At 44.0% G+C, this 18,848-nt stretch overlaps 3 protein-coding genes across 4 annotated transcripts in view; 1 reads left to right on the plus strand and 2 right to left on the minus strand.

Moving 5' to 3' along the window:
• Positions 1–5,843, minus strand: GEMIN4 (gem nuclear organelle associated protein 4). 2 transcript variants are annotated; one of them, XM_004376167.3, is made up of 2 exons: positions 5,800–5,843; positions 1–4,155 (listed from the first exon to the last, which is right to left on the minus strand). In XM_004376167.3, the coding sequence occupies exons 1-2, from the start codon at positions 5,807–5,809 to the stop codon at positions 989–991; spliced, it is 3,177 nt and encodes a 1,058-aa protein (XP_004376224.1). In that variant the 5' UTR covers positions 5,810–5,843; the 3' UTR covers positions 1–988. The 2 variants fall into 2 exon arrangements, with proteins under 2 accessions (XP_004376224.1, XP_023586944.1); XM_023731176.1 differs by lacking the exon at positions 5,800–5,843 and adding an exon at positions 4,663–4,857.
• An 809-nt stretch (positions 5,844–6,652) lies between these two features.
• Positions 6,653–7,163, plus strand: LOC101343690 (diazepam-binding inhibitor-like 5). Its single transcript, XM_004376168.2, has one exon. The coding sequence runs from the start codon at positions 6,753–6,755 to the stop codon at positions 7,014–7,016; it is 264 nt and encodes an 87-aa protein (XP_004376225.1). The 5' UTR covers positions 6,653–6,752; the 3' UTR covers positions 7,017–7,163.
• A 3,054-nt stretch (positions 7,164–10,217) lies between these two features.
• Positions 10,218–18,848, minus strand: part of GLOD4 (glyoxalase domain containing 4) — a 31,798-nt gene continuing 23,167 nt past the window's right edge. Inside the window, exons 4-9 of the mRNA XM_012555513.2 lie at positions 18,127–18,271; positions 15,880–16,016; positions 14,782–14,868; positions 14,410–14,523; positions 14,235–14,321; positions 10,218–11,790 (exon numbers count right to left, since the gene is read on the minus strand). Of these exons, the coding sequence (XP_012410967.1) occupies positions 11,725–11,790; positions 14,235–14,321; positions 14,410–14,523; positions 14,782–14,868; positions 15,880–16,016; positions 18,127–18,271 (636 nt within the window). The 3' untranslated portion in view covers positions 10,218–11,724. The remainder of the gene's footprint in view (positions 11,791–14,234; positions 14,322–14,409; positions 14,524–14,781; positions 14,869–15,879; positions 16,017–18,126; positions 18,272–18,848) is intronic.

The following is an 18,848-nucleotide window of genomic DNA, read 5'->3' on the forward strand; positions in this document are numbered from 1 at the left end:
TTAAACATCTTGCCAACCAGTTCCCATAGTTGTGTAATACACCCTGAACACCTTAAATTCATTTTTAGGCTTCTGCACATATCATTCCCTATTCCCACTTTCTTCAAAACCATGACAGCCCCACCCTAGGCAGAAAACAGTTACACCCATTCTTTAAATACATTTCAACTGTGTTTATCAAACCTAGTTTTAGGACAGCCCCTTCTGGATCCATGGAGTTAGACGGTATGCAGTTAGAAATCCTCGATTCAGAAGACACTCATTTTCTTGAGGTTATTAATCTACCCCTTAAGGCTCAATTTTTCTTGGTCCAATCCTCATTTTACAATGGTGTTGGCCTCTCAGGCACACAAACCACATGGCCAATTGGTGGCAGAGCCAGGGCTTTTCCAAGTTGCTGCCCTTTCTAAGATACCACAGGAAAAATACTAAAATGACACTCGAAGGACTCAATGTACAAGAACACACATTCCCTGTAATTTTTTTCCCACTTGGGTGGTTTCACCTTTAGGTTTATATGCCAAATTCTAGGGTGGAGAAAGGTCCGTGGGTGGTGCAAATGATTTGGGCTTGACAAAGGTGGGTGGTTCAAACCCGCCCAGTGGCACTGCAAAAGAAAGGCCTGGCAATCTGCTTCCATAAAGATTAAAGCCAAGAAAACCCAATGAAGCAGTTCTACTCTGTAACACATGGGGTTACCATGAGTTGGAGTCGACTTGATGGCAATGGGTAGGGTGAGACTCAAGTTGGGCCCAACTTCAGAGGCTTAGACTAGCCAATGAGGAAGACTGAGAAACAAGACGAACTCAATAGAGGAGAATTTTATTATAATTCGTTACAAATAACTAAGAAACTATTTTCTTTACACTGTTATTGCCATATACTTTTTATCTTGTCTACAGTGTCACATTGTAAAGTTTGTGCTTCTCAGCTCTAGCCCCTACAGACCCACCCGACCGAGGCCCAGCTTTTTTCTGATCTGCAAAGGTCAGAAGTTGCTGATCTTCTGCAGCAGGGTGTGGCGCCGTTCCTCCGGGCTAATGTTCTCAGCTATGGACTTTAAGAAGCGCTGCTCATTCACCTTCTGGAGCAAAGAACTAACAGAAGGATTGGCCTTGCTCAGGGTTTCATAGCAAGTGAGGATTTCCAAGGCCAAAACATAGAGTGGTTCACACACCTCTTGGTGGAGCATGGCCATGATGTGCAGAACATGACAGAATACCTGGGTATAAACAAACAGGGCTTCCTGGGTCAGATCCTGTTCTTGTCCTTGAGTCCAAGGGCTCACTGACTGTATCAACCTAACTGAGTCCAGGAGGTTGGTCAGACTGCTACAGAGGAGCTTGACCACGTGGCTCCAGCCATCTATAGGAAGCCAATTACGACAACTCTGGCTGCAGAGAAACTGGAAAACTCTCAGGGAGAGTACGGAGAGTTGGAGCTCCTGGGCAAAGGGCTTCAGGTTGAGCAGGGGAACAAACTGAATATATTCCAGGCTGTACGGGACATGTAGCAGCTGTTTCTCCAACAGTCTCCTGGTCAGCTGGTGAAGGTACTGCCACTCCTGGGGACTGCACCAAGGCATGACTTGCACGAGGGCCACCAGAAAGCCCTTGCTGAACAGTCTGACCTCCTCTGGATTGCTCACATCTACCACTAAGAGGGAGAGCATCTGCTCACAGATGCTGCTAGAAATACAGCAGCACTCCATCCAGGCCAGAAGTCCTGTGCCTGGCCCATACCCTGGGTGGGCCTGGGAGGTCCACTCACCCTCAGAAAGCTTACAGATCTCGAAAAGTGTGGCTGGCACCTCACACTTGAAGTGGCCCTCAAAGAAATTCTTCAGTCTCAGGCCCACAGTCCAGTCTAGCTGCTCCAACTTCCGGTGGAGCCAGGACAAGGACTTGGTCCAGGTGTCAGGGGAGAAGGTCTCTGCATTAGCTAACACAATCTCACAGAGGAGTGCCAGGATATGGATCACCACATCCTTCCCGTCCAAAGAGAGGCACCGCTGTTCCTTGGGGAGCTGCCAGTATCTGCTGTAGCAATCCAGGAGCTGGCACAAACTGAAAATGAGGGGGAACGGGGAGCAGGTCTGGAGCCAGTACTCCTCTAAGCCCGCGTTTGCTTCCAGAGTCTGGATGAAGATCTTCAGGCTGAGGTCAACCTCTTCAACATCTAGCATCAAGAAAGGCAGGACAAATTCCTTTAGCACCTCATCTGGCTCAAGAAGAGCAGCGACTGGAATCCCCTGGGGCTTCACAGGACTCATCAGGCAGCTCAGGAACTCCAAAAATTGCTTTTCTTCCTTGGGTGTTGAGAACTTTCCCCAGACAGTTTCTTTGAGGCATGACACCACAAATGTGGTGGGTGCGTTTGGCCCCTGCTCTTCAGTGAACCGGAGGGCGGGGAAGGCACTGAGAATCTGAGCCAGGAACTTATGGGTGCCGAGATTGACAACAGCCATGCCGCACATTTTCTTCACCGTGATTTCTGGGTGCAGGATCACCAGCCGCGCCACAGAAGCCACTGCTTTAGCCAAGCCCTGTTCAGAAGCGCTCTGTGTGAGCTGGTTAAAAGTGGTATTGAGGTCTTCCTGAAAACCCTCTAAGCAAGCCAGCAACTTCTCAGAGAGGCCCTTTCGCCCCCAGGAATGCAGGACTCCTGAGAGGACTTTATTTTTATCTGGCAGCGAGAGGTCTGCATAGCATTCCAGGATCAAGTCAACCACTTGTTTGATCTGAGACTCAGGAATGACTCTGTCAGATGTGCCGACTTCCATCACTGTTTCCAACAGCTTTAACACCAAGCCCGGCTCTCGGAAGAGAGCCCTGTTATTAACCAGGCAGGTGAGCCACTCATCCGAGAAGGCCCACTTCTTCTCAGAGGCAAAAACGTAGCACATTTCCATATGCCGGTCCATCTTCTGCTCGATAATGGCCATGGCAATCGAGGCGGTGATGTCCTTCTCTAAACCCTTGTTCTTCAGCACCCTGCTTGTTTTCCTCAGGAAGTCCTTGACACACTCTGCCAACTCAGAGACCACCTGCCTCTCTTCCTTAGACAAGGTGGTGTCATCCAGGTAGAGCTTCAAATTCTGGCTGAAGGAAGTGAGACTGTCACACAGCCGGTAGCTATCATAATTTGTCCCCTGGCTGCTGTTGAGCATGGTCTGCAGCTCCTCTCCCCACTCCTGCAGCAGGCTAAGCATGTACTCAAACCCAACAAAGAGCGTCTCAGTTGGGAGCCTGGCCAGCGAGTTCAGGCTGACATCCCGCTCTGCCTCCTTTACCTTCTCTGTCAGCGCCTGTTGGTGGTATGGGTTCTCGGGGTCCGAATTCCACACAGAAATCACGGTAGCCAGTTTGTCCAGATACACTGTCGCAGACACTTCCTGGGGGTCATCCTCCACTAGTGCAAACACCGTCAGCATGTCAGCCAAGTTGGCTAATGCACAGCACTTCATTCCAGGACACAGGATTTTATTTTGGATTTGCTTCAGCCCATTGAGCAGCATGGCCAACAGGGGCATGGTAGGACACACATCTGGGTCTGACTTGAACCTCTTCGGAGGGTGGCTGAACTCATCTGAAGAGGACAAGTACTTATGGGCCATTGTCCTAAACTGGGAGAGCAGGGGGTCCTGCTGATTGCCCTTGTGCTTCATCATTTCCCACCAGATGTCTAGGAAGAAGGCCACATCCTTTGAGGAAGTGTCAATAGTCATGTGCTCCAAAAAGCGCTCTAGTTCTACATGGCAGATGGTGGTGGGTAGGGCCATCAGGAGCTGGATAAAGAGTCCAGAAGCTTCCAGGGACTTGAGCAGCTCAAAAAGGATTGTATGATTGATGGTAGGGAGCATGTTGCCTACTGAGAAAAACACATCTTCCTGCCACCGGGTTTCAGTGTCAGAAGGAGTGGCAGGGTAGGGCTGAAGAACTTTGGCCCAGATAATGATTAGAGCTTTCTTCTTCCAGGCAAAGGGTTGGGAGCATGCTGTGGTCGAGATCTCCTTCAAGGCCTCCACAATGGGCTGCCCAACATGTTCCCAGTCGGACTTGGTCAATTCTGCCAGTGCTTTGGGGCGGAACAGCTGCTCAGCCAGCAAGAAGCCCCCATGTAGAATAGTCATTTCTTCACAGATGTTCACAAGTCCTGCATGGAAAGAGGCCAAATAAAGTGGTGAAAATGTTTCAAAATAATAAGCAGAAGTTAGAGGGAGAGACAGCACTTAGGCTGCCTGTCACTATCAGGGTTAGAGAGGATAAGGGTTTTAGCTGAGATCAGTGAGAGGGGGAGAGGAAGAGATGGTTACAATAGCCACTGCAGAGCTGGAGTGAGACTTAGCTGAAGAATAAAAAATGACCAGCCTGGGAACTGGAAGGCCAATGAGCACCATTAGAAACAGGCCACAGAGGAGAAGACAAGTTCCGTTTTGGTTATTTGAAGTGCGAGGTAAACCGTTAAGACAGAGGTGTCCTCCAGCAATGGGAAACGCAGGCCTAAAGCTCAGGAGGAAAGTCAGCGCTGTAATGTGACTCTGGTAGCTGCCTGCCCAGAGGGGAGCCCTGAAACCAAGGCTCAGGATGCTCCCCCAGGGTCGCAAAATATGGTCCCTATGATTCTGTAAATTTAATTTTATTGCTCTGTAAATTTACTTACTGCTGATTTTTGGCTCCCACACACTTGCCTGCCAGAGTCAGTAGTATGTACGTGGGCTACCTGAGTAAGCCCCAGAACAGTAAATAGCTGGGTAACTTCCAAACGCTTTATCACAAATGGTCAGCTGGTACTTCGGAGTGCGCACCCTTTATGTTATCAACTGCTTACATTGTGCCAGGCACTGTGCTAGGCAATACACATAGATCTTTTAATCTTCCAAACAGCTTTTTGAAGATGATTATTCCTGTTTTAGACATGGGAACACCAAGGCCCAGGAACACTTAATATACCCAGGGTGTCACAACTGCAAAGTGGTGGGACTGGGACAGAAACCACCACAGCTGCAGGGCTCCAAACTCTTCAAGCTCTGCCATTCTACCACTGGAGGGCTGACTGGAACAGGGCCCAGAAAGTTTTTCTACAGCTTACTACAGTACTGTCCCCTTAGAGCATATCCTGCAGGGTGGGAGACTTGAGAAGAGGCGAGCAATTTATATCTACTTCCGTCTACCTTTTTCCAACCATGCCTAAGAAGACTCTTAATCAAGATGCATGCAGGTTCAAAGGTACCACCTCAGCTGCAAGCCCTCCCACAACCACCACAAATCTGATGAACACTTGCTGGGCGGAAGGCGCTGTACCCGACACTGTCTGTATACACGTGTCAAAACTCTCAAACACTCTGGCGTAGATACATTATCATCACCTCCATTTTATCCATGAGGAAACCTGATGAGGGTTAAGAAACTTGCCCAAGAACTTAGTTCAATAAATGCGCCAGTCAAGGCATCCCTGAGTTCCCCGAGGCCTCCGAGCCCGTATTTTCCAAACCACGTGCACTAACCCTTTCCACTTTCAGAAAATCTAACTTCATATCCGCCTGGCTTTTCACTTGGAAACGAGCCCAGATAGGGCAAGAGACGTGTCAAGCAGCAGCCAGGCCGGGGCTAAACCCATCCTGGGTTTCCAAGGCCCCCCCCCGCCCTCCAAGACCTCTTCCCAATCCGGAGGTGTTTTCTGGCCGGGGGCCGCACGAGCGTGCGCAGCGGGAGTGGGAGGGCCGAGCAGCACCGCCCTAGTTCCCCGTTGCAGGACGTGGTCCGGGCGGGCCCGGGACTCTGGGGCTGCGACACCCACCTAGGTCCATGGCGGCAGCGCTGGCGGCGGCGCGGGGCCGTCCCTCCCCCTCAACGGCCGCGAGTGCGGCGCAGGCGCCACGCCACAATGGGCGGGGCAGGAGGGCGGTACAATGGGCCGCGCCTCAGTCCCCGCCCACAGTCTCAGCTCCCGCTCCAGTCCGCATCACCGCACCTTGCCGCCGTTCAGTGCGCACGCGCGGCTCCCACCAACTAGCCCGCGGCGCCCCCTAACGGCCAGAGGTCTCCCACCGGCCCACGAGCAGGTACCTACGCCTTCCTCCCACGGCTGCGTGCCCCGCCCCGGCCCGGGTCCCAACCCCGGGCGCGCTCGCTTTCCAGGCTTTTCTCAGCCACCCATCTGTCCAGTATCCTGCCCAGCTGGGCTACCCGAATACCAGTCGGCCTACTCATTGGCCCCCTCTCTGGCCCCACATTCACCCCCACCCACAGTTCCACTCAAACTGGATGCCCCTCCCCAGGCTGCCCACCAACGTGCATAAACACACAATACAATGAGGGGCTTCCTGCGCCACAGCAGGTCTCCCTGTCTCACAAACACACAAAAGCCCCCGGCGCTTCTTATCCCACACTGCCGCCCTAGGACAGCCGACCTCAATTCTAGGTCCGGATGCCTTTGAAAAATTGGAAGCGTAGTCCTCCCCAGAAAATGACTGCGAGCCAAAACAAAACAAAAAGAAACAAATGGGTGACAGATCCAACCCTATGTGCCGCCAGTTTGCAATCTGTACTTTATAAAAACACACGTTTGACTTTCCACGGAGAAAACACACGGAAATATCCTGTGCTCTCCCCACACACTACCCCGGCTCCATCTTCCCCTTTCTCTTCTTCTTCATCATCAATAAGGGTTTCTAACTCTCCACCCTCTGAATCTCCTAGCACCGGATACCACCTAGAAAAGCACAGAAGCGCCCGGCCTCAGCTACACCAATGGGCCAAGTGGAGTTTGAGCTGGCTTGCGCTGCTGTCAAAGAGCTGAAAGGTCCTGTGAGTGATCAAGAGAAACTGTTGGTGTACAGCTTCTACAAACAGGCCACCCAGGGCGACTGCAACATCCCTGCCCCACCCGCTACAGATGTGAAAGCAAAAGCCAAATGGGAGGCGTGGAACGAGAACAAAGGGATGACCAAGTTGGACGCCATGAGGATCTATATTTCCAAAGTGGAAGAGTTAAAGAAAAAGGAGGCTGGTTAGGGAGGACAGACTGGCGGACAGAAGGAAGTAGCATGACCCCTCTGGTAGGCAAAGGGCTTCTTAGGACCTGGAAAGACCTTGATGGCTGAAATGTCCTGAAGTGGTACCAATTTGACATCAATAAATCACTTAAACTGCACAAGAGTGATTGTCTCCAGTTGGGAAAGAGAGAAACTCAAAGTGACTGTGAAAGTCCTGGAAAAGTGTCCAAAATTTATACAAAGCATCTCTGCTCTAGGTAAAATTACATCCTATTGCCAGAGCATATGTAGATATTTGGCAGGAGTAGAGGGGTGAGGGGGAGAGCAGTACTATGAAAATGCCCAAGATTTGAGGTCAGTGAAGCCATTCCCCAGGGATTCCGCGGTCCTTTCTCTCATGGGTTGTTGATTCATTACTAACTCAACAGTACGGAAGGGAAAGCGGCTGTCTTCCAAAAACCTAGAGTCAAGCTCTTACTACCCAAAGCCCCCACTGGAACATAGACCCAGTCAAGTTAGTATTTTGAGGGAAGTCAAACTGTTTGTGACAATGTGGTGAAGTAATTGATGCATCACAGCACAGCGGCTGAGAAACACTAGAGCAGGTGGTTTCAAAATACCAACCTCTGAAAGCCTCATCTAAAACCTAGGAACCTAAATTTTCTTGGGACTACTCCCTAACCCTGGTTTCTGCTTGGGGATGTTTGTGGGACAACATAGATATGTATAAATAAGTAGGAACCCTAGTGGCACAGTGGTTTAAGCGCTCGACTGCTAACCAAAAGGTCGGTGGTTTCTCTACAGGAGTAGGGTGTGGCAGTCTGATTCTGTAACAATTACAGCCTTGGAAACCCTATGGGGCAGTTCTACTCTGTCCCAAAGGGTCGCTATGAATTGGAGTCAACTCGCCGGCACACAGTAACGTGTGTAAGTGGACTTTGTTTTAGGACACAAGACACGCCTCATACTGCTATGCAAGGGTCAAAATGCCTGACCTCACTTCCTACCCTCTATTGTTGATTATCATGGAGGCATCAGTGCACAAACGGTTGTATCTGGTGGCTGGGATATGGAGCACTAAATGGTATTATTAAAGACATTTCGAAGAAACAGGTCTGCTGTGGCATGGGATTTCCCAGTTCTTTTTCCTCAAAGACTGTTTTTATACATCATGACATTAGGTGAGCCCCAGTTCCCGAGAAACATTAAATAATAGAAGCAACAACGATAAAGACTTCAGACAACAAAGAAAACCAGATGTCACCAGGTATCTTCGAGATCTTCTGTCCATATATTTGCAGGAAGTTGCTATAGACAAGTAAACTCCTTTAAGAATGAAGTACACCCAGGAGTCCACAGTGGCTATAGAAGTATTCCTTACAGCCTGTAAACGGGCAAGAGCCATGCTGCAGAACCGCCATACTGTTCTCTGGGGATTAGAGACACAATTTGATGGTTTTAGGGCCAGGCTTCAAATTAAGAATTAATAATAATAAGCATCTTACTACAAAATATGGTGTCAATTTTAGGAGCTCTAGTTGTAGCCATACCATTCTGTAAATCATTATGAAACCTGATAAAAAATTGCCATAACTAGGCCTACAGAAAGCATTTGTGGTTTATCCCATAACCCTATAAAAACGAATGCCTAAAAACAAAAAAACCTAACCATCCTCCTCATTTTAGGAAACTGTCCTTCACATACCCTCCTCTCCACCTTTAAAAACAATAAAAATTTTGTCAAAAAAAAGGAACGCCTAAAAATCAGTATGGATTAGTTCCCCTCGCTTCCCTTTTCCAAGCAGCTCATATCACCTTTCCTCTGGCTGGCACCCACCACGTTGTGATGTATTCACTCAGTCATACTGAAATGGGGTTCTGATATCCACCAGATCAACCACTCAGGATAATTACATAGTTATCACAAACGGGAAGTCGCTGAAAATAATTCTAGGATGTCTCAGTCCCACAGATGATGAAGGCAAGAAATGAATGAGTTGACTATTTGAATCTAGAAGGAAAAGCAGTGGCCTCTATTCTAAGATTGCGTGTGTGAGAAAGCAATTTTGAAAAATATACAATTTTAATGTGAAAAGCACAATGAGATGTAAGGAAAAGAGGTCTATAATTATTCACTGTAGTTTTGTTTGGAATAACAAGATTAGAAACATCCCAAGCTTCCATTAGTAAAATATGACATGTCGATTTTCATAGAAATTTTCTATATAGTGAGAGGCAAGATCTCTTAGGATATATAACTTAAAAAAAAAAAAGGCAAGGTATAGTGTATATAGTGTGCTAGATTTTGTGTGTGTGGGGAAATTAGAATATATTTTTATATTTGCTTAACAAGCGATTACCTGGGGGAGGGGAGCTGGGGAAATGGGATCAATGGGGACGGGATGGAGCAAGACTTTTCAATGTGACTCTATTATCTAATGAGATCTGAGGTAAGGATACTTCTTTACTGGTCACTGAAGTCAGAGTAAATTTCCTGTTTATTTCTCACAGGGTAATGGTTAAGAAATCTTAGACCAAATGAGGAAACTTCCCACTAACTCTTATCATCACTTTCAGTGGACAAGTTGGATCCCTCCTGAAAACTCTGGCTGCTAAACCACAATGGCATTGTGTGACAGGTGAGATGGGTAGAAAGTGTCACATAAAGGAGCACTGAATGTCCATAGGCTTGGCCACTTCCACCAAGCTGTCAGGCAGACTTGGGCTTCAGACAGCTAACTCTCCAGGCTACCCAAGAACTCTTGGAACATGGCCATTCCATATCTCTGGATTTCAACTCAAGACACGTTTGAACTTACACTTAATATACTAGGACTTCAAAACCTCTCAATTAAAACAACAAAATCATTACTCTGAAAACCTAACTCTAGAGAAACTAAAGAGCATTCCAACTTCATCAGTTTAGAACACTAGCCTGGGCAAAACCATCTTCTTAGAACCTTTTCTAATTGATTATACCATCCCCAGTAGTGGGAAAGTAATTATAACTTTTGCTTTAAAATTCCTTTCATAGTAGCTGAACTGTGCAGAAGTCAAAACTTCTGCATTCTTTGATAAAAGTCCAAAGCTGTACACTAAATGGTTTTAGGAAGAATAAAATATTAAGATTGCAACAAAGGAAGAAAAGGTAGGCAATGAGCTAAATAAAAGGAGGCTGATATCATAAGCCCAAAACGTGCCAAGTGGACAACAGCATTAACTTCTACCACGCATGATGCCCTCTATCATGTGTGGCTGTATATTTAAGAGAAAAAAATTTTTGGTGTGTTAAAATACAAAATAGTCAGATAAAGAAAAATTTAGTATGTGTTAGTCATTCAGTACTTATGTAAACCACTTATTTTAACAAACTTACAAGTCCATATCACACAATATCCTAGTACATTGGAAACATTTGTTTTATCCTCCCCACCCCACAAGGACAGTATTACTAGCAATAAACGTCAAGAATTACTTACTCCAATAGAAAAATCTGAGAATTCACAAATCATAGTATAAAGGCACACCAAGAAGTTTATCTGATTATTCAAAATCCATATAAAATAATTTGCCCGTGTATACAGAAAGTGAACTAATCACCTAGAGAAGGAGCATACATAACTTGGTTTGGTTTCCTCTGAAACTCGTGATTGCTTCCCCAAGATAGAGAATTTAAATTAAAGTTGAATGAGAAGTGTTGTGGGGCTGGATGAAGATTCTTTTCTCTCGGTGAAGGTAAGAGTACCCTAATAACAAGGTGAGCTGAAACTCACCCAGAAATTTCCATGCGATACCCCGCCAGCAAGGGAGAACTGCTGAAGCTATGACTTACAAGTAATTTTATGTATGTTATTCTGAAGCTCGTATCCTCTGGGTCAATTATCTTCAGTTTTTTTCCCTAAAATTTTGAAACTGTCACCACTGTAAATAATGAGTCCCAAAGTCTCAAAGACTGGTGTAACAGCTTGATATTAGAAGCACACATACACACAAAAAAATAATGGATATAACCAATATAATTCTGTTTTCAGTGATTAAAATCCACTTGTTCTAAAGAACCAAAGAGAAAACTACAAGAAAACATTAAAAGAAACTAACACGAAGCCAGAATGTGGCAACACTCAGCACATTAACTCTTCCTGTCTGTTTTCTCTGTTTCCTCAGAATTTAAAATAGCAAGGATGATAATGAGGGTGTCAAGTAACCAAATCTTTTGGTCCAAGGAACATTAACATTGTTTAAATGTAAAGATCTGACAGAGTAAGACACTGGAATGGCATAAGATTAATGATTCTTCATCAGGTGCAGGGAATATTACTGTCACAAACAATTACTTTGAATTTATTTGAATAGTTGCGCTTTCACAAATTTTACATGATTCACAACTCATCAAAATTTCCTCTATCCTCAACCAAGGGTAATGTCCCATATAGCTGTCCCATCTCAGTAAAATAATTTATTAATACAGTTACACACAGAATGTGTCATTCCAGTGACACAGTAGATCACAGCAAGAGTTCACCTCTATTTGGAACAATAATAACAGGATTTCATATCTGTAATGTATTAGAGCTCTCAAAGATGGGAAATCACAAATCTTAATCACACTGGCCTCCTTGCCTGTACAGGAAACAACCAAGTTGTAGGGCATTTATTATGAACGGACACATCAGGCTCACAGGTGCCGGACAGGAGTCACAAATGCTCGTTCCAAACGAGGTCTTCTATTAACCTGAAGCCTTTGGTTTATTTTGTTCAGCAAACCATTCATCACTTTTATCTGCTGCCATTGCCTATTGAAAGAGAATTGGAATACACATTCATTTGAAGTCTGTGAAACAAAATAGCCCACTTTATACCTGATAGCATTGTTCACAAAGAAGAAATGAACATTTAAAGAGTTAAGCTGCTCTGATTGACTGCAGCAAGGGCTGAGCATGCCAGGCTTTGGGGTTTTTGGTAGAACAGAAAGTGGTGCCACTTAGCATCTTGGTAGGCTCTCAAGAATCTTCAGTACTCCTGAAGACTAAGTCTGATGACACCAAATATGAAAAGCTATTTGACCTTTTAGCTCTTGAGCCTCCTCTCACCCCACTCCACTACTGTTTGGTTAGTTTTAGACCCCTTAATTAAAAAGGAAGCCTTGTTAATAATAATGTTTAGGTTCCCACAAGAGTCCTGTTATCCTATTATCCCATAGGGTTGAGTCCATGGAGAGGGGCTTGCAGAGGGCCTAGGCTTGGAACCTAAGTGTCTTAAAACTTTCTGTCCAATACAACCAAGCATATGCTAAACAGCTGTTTGGTAAGGATAGCCATTCATTTGTTCAGTCAAAAAGCCAGTACAGATATACTTAAAAAAAAAAAAGACAAAGTTTCTGCTATGAGCTAGCTACTATGGTGGGTGCAGGCGTGCAGCAGAGATGTAGTCTGAAGCTTTGAGAAGTATATAGAGTAGCTGAGGACTCAGATGTGGAAACTACTATTTTGTGTGAGTGTGTATGTGTGTGCATCTTTGGCATGTGCTAAACTAGAGCCAGGAACAAAATGACATCTGACTGAAAGGAAAGGAGCAAGTGACTGGGTTGGAGAACTAGTGTCAGAACACTTATCTACTTTCTGCACGAAGTCAACAATGTCTGCAATTGAAAATGAGATAATGGCAATACATGTATATTTTATCTAGAAAACAGTGAAGTAAATACCAGAAGAGACAGATGAAAATGGTTGCCTCTGGCAGTGAGACTCAGAGACAGAGCAAGACAATGTTGTATTTCATTTGTATAAAATCTTAGTACTATCTGATTTTTTTATTTTGATGAAAATAAGAAGTATTTAAAAATTAAAGATACACTAAAAAACCCCCACCAAGATGCAAAGTTTCTGTCTTTTAGGAGCCATGAAAAGAACTAACTCTGGTTTGGAGAATCCAAGAAAAGTTCCTGAATTTTGAAAGACAAGATGCAGAAGAGGGGAGAAAAAAAAAAAAACTTTGGGTGGAGGCAGGAAGATATAGCTCAGTTAATATAAACACCTCACTGTTTCTACTACAAAATGGGGCCTGAGTTAAATAGGAGAGGCAGCACAGAAGACTGGAGAGGAGGGAAGGAACAGACACTTAACGCTGCTCTGTCAAAGAGTTTGGAACATATCTTGGAGGCAGTACAGAGCTATCAAAGGATTAAACAGTTTTGAAAATTACGAGATTTACGCTCTGGAAAACTAATGCTGGCAGCAGGGAGAGGGGCTGACTGGAAAGCAGCAGGATGCTTTGCTGCAGTATCACAGTTGATAATGAGGGTCTTTTCTAAAGGAAAGTAGACAAAAGACCTCAGAGGGAGAGGTTACAGCTCTTGGTGGCTAAAAGCTAATAGAATTTAAGGGTGAGGAGAAACTGGCTCTGTAACTTTAAAACTATTCTAAAATTTAGAAGTATATTAAATGTTAAAAAAAAACAAAAACAAAAAACTGGCTCTGAGGATTCTGGCTTGAACGATTGGTTAACAGATATACTGCTTCACTGATTGACTCATTCCTTTAATTATTCAACGAATAATTCACTGAATGCTTACTACATGCTACATATGTGCTAGAAGCTGGGGAGATAACAATAATAATTGCTTTGAGAGCTGCTAAAAGATTCAGTTTGAGGAAAATAGAAAAGTAGTCACTGGATTTGGCAAGAGAGATGTCACTCATGACTTTACAAGAGCCATTGCACTGAGTGGTAGGAGCCAGTAGAAAAGGATGAAACGTAAAGGGGAGGCAAGAAGTAGAAACAGAGGTGCGAAGACAGGTTTTTTTTTTTTGAGAAATCTGGCTATAAAGGTGAATGGAAAAGGGACGTGAAGTCAGTAACAGGTTTTTAAAAGATGAGGAGATATTGGGAGCTTGTTTGTATGCTGATGAGAACAACTCACTAGAAAGGGAGAGAGTGATGCTGCAGAATGGAAAAGAGATAACCGAAGGAGCTAAGGAAGTGAGGGGGATGGCATCCAGGCACTTCCATTCACTGGGCAGAATAATGGTATATATGGGGCAGTGGTTCCCCAGTGCAGCCTGATGTAGTGGGAAGGCACAAATGCTGAGCCCAGATAAGGGATCATATAGGTGGCAATGGAGACATAGGTCACTGGCTCAAAAGTCACCCCAACAGCAAAAGCACATGGATCTGACAATGAGAACCTAGAGTCTATGCTTTGGCCCTTTCCTGGTGTAAATTTGGCAATGAGACTTACCTCATCCAACAATTTGCTTCCCTCTGGATCCATCTTGGAAAGTTCTCGAAATGCTTCATCCCCCACAAAGCAAATTTCATGTCCATCCTATACCAACAGAGAAAAGAAATTTGGCAAAAGACACCTCAGAAAGGAACTCCCAGGGCAGCCTGTACCCTTCAGGAGTAATCCTTACAGGGTCAGCCAGAATGACCACTTGTACTGTTGCTTTTCCTGGGGTATCCAAGCTGACCAGGGGCGTCAGAATCTTCTGGTTCTCCCTCTTCATCAAGTCTTCTATGTCTGGCAACTTGAGGAAAACAAAAAAGCAAAGTGACTAAGCGTTAGGCATGGTCCTCATTAGCCCTGAAGGAGTATGAGCTCAACAGAAAGAACCAAGGCGCCACTTGTTTGATTTTATTATCTCAGTGACTCTTGGGACAACCACTGAACTTGATACCAAAGTCACAATCAGAATGAACCTGAAGAAGCGGGGGGCCAAGGCTCTGAGCTGGGGTGAACTAGCTAGTCACAGAACTTAAACAAAAGATCTGGTGCCAAACATTACCTCTTTTTTCGGGCAAGAAAAGGCAATTCTTCCAAAAGCTGCTGCATGATCAACTGTACCCTTGATACCCTGTAGCTCCAGCTTACACTGAAAAGAAATAAGAAAGTGTGCTTATTTTTTTACTTTATATTTTGGGACAGGTTATACATGCATGTGGTAAAAGAATACAAGCAGTACTAAAGGAGTAAAGTAAGCACTAAATCTCCCTCCTACTCGCACCCCAGAGGCAACCAGTTAACAGCTTGTGTATCCTTCCAGACACATTTATATTCTCTCTCTCTCTCTCAAACACACAGACACACACGAAGCATCATCTACACATTATTCTGTCCTTTTTCTCCACTTAATATTACCATATCGGTGCATAAGGACTTGCCTCATTCTTTCTGACACCAGCGTAATAGTCCATTCTATGAATGAACCATAAATTATTTTTCTACTTCTCTAATCCACACGATATTTAGGTTGTTTCTAATACTTTGTTATTACAAATGATGCTGCAACAGATAACCTTTATACACACTTCTTTGTGTACATCCATAGAATAAATTTCTACGAGCAGAACTGCTGGGTCAAAGTGCAAAGACTAAATTATGCTCAAATGCTAGGTTATTTTTTTCAAAAAAAGATGAAGTCATCACTACAGCATTAAATTTTGTCTGAATCTGACTCAGCAATTCAACTTCTGAAAGGATATATTCCCAAATATAAATAATGGTAATATCTGGGTGGTGAGGTTATCAGAAATTTTTATTTTCTTCTTTCTGTTTATCTGTATAAATATGGAGTCACTGTGAAGAAACTATGGGAACAACTTTCATATTAACCTTACTTATAAGTCAAACTCAAAACCCAATGCCACTTAGTCAATTCCAACTCCTAGTGACCCTGTAGGACAGAGTAGAACTGTGCCATAGGGTTTCCAAGGCTATACATCTTTACAGAAGCAGGCTGCCACACCTTTCTCCCAAGGAGCGGCTGGCTGGTGGCTTAGAACCACCCACCCTTCAGTTGGCAGCTGAGCGCTTAACCACTGTACCAGCAGGGATCCTTGTCAAACTCAAAATTAACAGGTTATTTCTCTATGAGATCGCTCACTTGGTTGTCAGCATAGCCCAGCAAAGCCCTTTGCTTCTGTTCATCTTTTTCATAAATTTTCATTCCCAGTAGATTAGACCAGTAGTTCAAGGACTTCTGAAGATCAGACACTGCTAGAGTTACTTTTAATACAGGATCTGTAGGGTAATAAGACAGCAGGAGTAGACAAGATAGTTCAATGAGGTAGAATAGAAAGTCCAAAAATACACTCAAGTATATGTAAGAATTTAGTTTATGACAAGAAGGGGACTTTAAACCAGTAGGAAAGGGCACATTATTCAATAAATGACACTAGAACAACTGGTGATTCTGACTCATAGCAACCCTATAGGACAGAGCAGAACTGCCCCATAGGGTTTCCAAGGCCAGTAGATTCAAACTGCCAACCTTTTGGTGAGAAGCTGAGCTCTCAACCACTGTGCCACCAGGGCTCCAAAAAGAATAAAAGTTATATTAAAAACATTTAACATTCTCGGAAACTTTTTATATTGTAAAGGGACTTTCTGAAGACCTGATCCAAGTTTACATCTGACAATTTGATAAATTCATTCTATTTGTTTTTTAAGTTTTCACCGCCTTGGTCTGTTGGCTGGAACAGCAGTGCCATGACTGAGGCGAGGTATCCCTCACAGGTGCCTCCGTCTGGCAGCCTCAAGTTTAGTTTTCCCCATTTCTTTCAAAAACAACACCGGAGCGAAGGATTCAAAGGAAGAATAGATGCCAGCTAGAATGACAGACTTGCCTAGATTATTATTAAGAGATTAGTGCCCAAAGGGTACTGTCATTCCAAAGGATAACACTCTTACACAAGATTGTTTTAAGTATTTTTAAAAAAATTTACTGTGGTAAAATATATATAACAAAAAATTTGCCATTTTTAAGTGTACAATTCAATGACATTAATTCCATTCACCATGTTTTGCAACCATCACCATCATCTGTTTCCAAAAGTTTTTCACACCCCAAACAAAAACTCAGTAGTACCCCTTAAGCAGTAACTCCCATCCCCTCCTCCTATTTTAAGTATTAAAACTAGGGGAAAAAAAAATACAGTGGACTTAGGTGTAGGAGTTAAGTCTTAAAGTCAATATGTAAAGCAACGATTAGCTATCAACAAAAATAACCATAAAAATCCCTTAAATCGCTGGCAAACTACAGAAATACCACCTCTCAGTAAGTCCCACATAGCTCCCACTCTGGAATGGACTGCTGTTTATTTTGCTGAGCATCAGATGAAAAAGATGTAGCAATAAGTCAGACTCAGCATGAGGAACATTTGGGGCCTGAGGCCAACCAGTGAAGGAAAGAGAATATGCATCTCCCATTGCGGATCCACTCAGGGGCATATGTGCACTGAGGAAGACAGCAGGCAGAATTGCCCTTGCTATTCACCAGTATTTTTGTCTTTTCTTTTTGCTTTTGTTTTTGTTTTGGCAGGGCTGGCAGTAGAATTTGCAGGAATGAAATACACCTATGATGAGGATGACTCTGCAGTAAATAAAACATGCAATGCCAAGTTTCCTGTCACCTGTGGCAGCCAGTGGGGCCTCCTGACTTCCACTCCATCTCTCACTCACTGAGTACCAGCACTGTCGTTTGGGAAACTGACCTCAGCTCCAGGGGTGTGACTGCCTGGTCTAAGGAGAATCCGAGTTCTCTTAACCAGGGATTGGTTCAGAAGCAGGAAAGTGAATCAAATCTCACCTGGAAGTCTGGTAGCAGATTCTAGGAAAGTTGTGCTCGCTTTTAAAAAGAGACAACACAAAGTCAGTCTCTCTCTCTCCTACCAGATGTGAATGTGAGAGCACATAGCGCTAACTGCTGCTGGCAGTCCTCCTACAACCACAAGGAACTAGCTCTAGGAATGTAGACAGACAGAAAATAAGGGCTCTTAAGGACACTGAGGAGTCAACTAACCTTGAAACCTTCACTACCAGAGAATTCCTGATCTGTGAGCTAATAAATTTTCTTACTGTTTAAACTAGTTGAGTTGGGTTTTCCGTGATTTATAGTTGAAAGTACCCTAAATAGATACATTACCAGCAGAACTGTCTAGATGCCCTGTGTTATGCAGCAAAGTTCCAAGATGAGAATATCATTTCTCAGAGAACAGATAAAAACACTGGCATGGGAAAGACATGTCATTTCAATACAAAAAGACTCTACAGGAGAAAAAAATCTAGCTCCCTCTGTTCTTCCATCAAGAATGCCTTTAGACAGAGCTTGTACTAGTCCCAGTATAATTACCTGACTGAGGGAGATCTCGATTCTGCAAATAGAACTTATATCCTCCTGGGGCCTCGGTTTCAAAAACACCTTCTGCAACTTCACTGAGTGGCCACTCCACGTTCCTGGCATTGCTGACGGCCTGGCTAGAAGCGAGTGTGATACCCTACGGCAAACAACAACATCACCAAAGTGTTACTGCATCCAATGAGAGCAAGACAATGAGGCAAAACTCCACCTTCTTTACATCAATTCACCTAAAATTTCATTGGCATTCAAAATTTTCTTCTAGTGATTTTCAAATAGGCTTTAAACATTTTTTTCCCCAGAAAGATTCAAACTTTCATAAATCATAGAACAGAAATTAAAATGTCAGTGAAGTTTAAGCCATTTAATATCAGCGAATCTCTTAATTTTAAAAAACTAGCCAGAGAAATTTTGATCTTACATTCGCTCACTAAAGCCCACACGTGTGAGATGTTCTGTTTGGATTTTTAAACAATTTGTGCTATCAAAATATTCTTTAATCAAAGTACCTAAAAATATGTACTTGTGTTTTCAGGTGATAAGGCCAACCTCATCCCTAGCTTGGATAACAGTCTCTTTGTGCCTCCAGTCTTGCCAAAACATCATCCACCCTGCAGTCAGAGTAAACTCTCCAAAGCACACATCTGATCACTTTATACTAGGCTTAAAATTCTTTGCTAGCTCTTCACTGTCCTCTGGATAAATTCCAAACTCAA

The sequence above is a fragment of the Trichechus manatus genome, unplaced genomic scaffold, assembly GCF_000243295.1.
Source record: "Trichechus manatus latirostris isolate Lorelei unplaced genomic scaffold, TriManLat1.0 scaffold00040, whole genome shotgun sequence".
NCBI classification, from domain to species: Eukaryota; Metazoa; Chordata; class Mammalia; order Sirenia; family Trichechidae; genus Trichechus; species Trichechus manatus.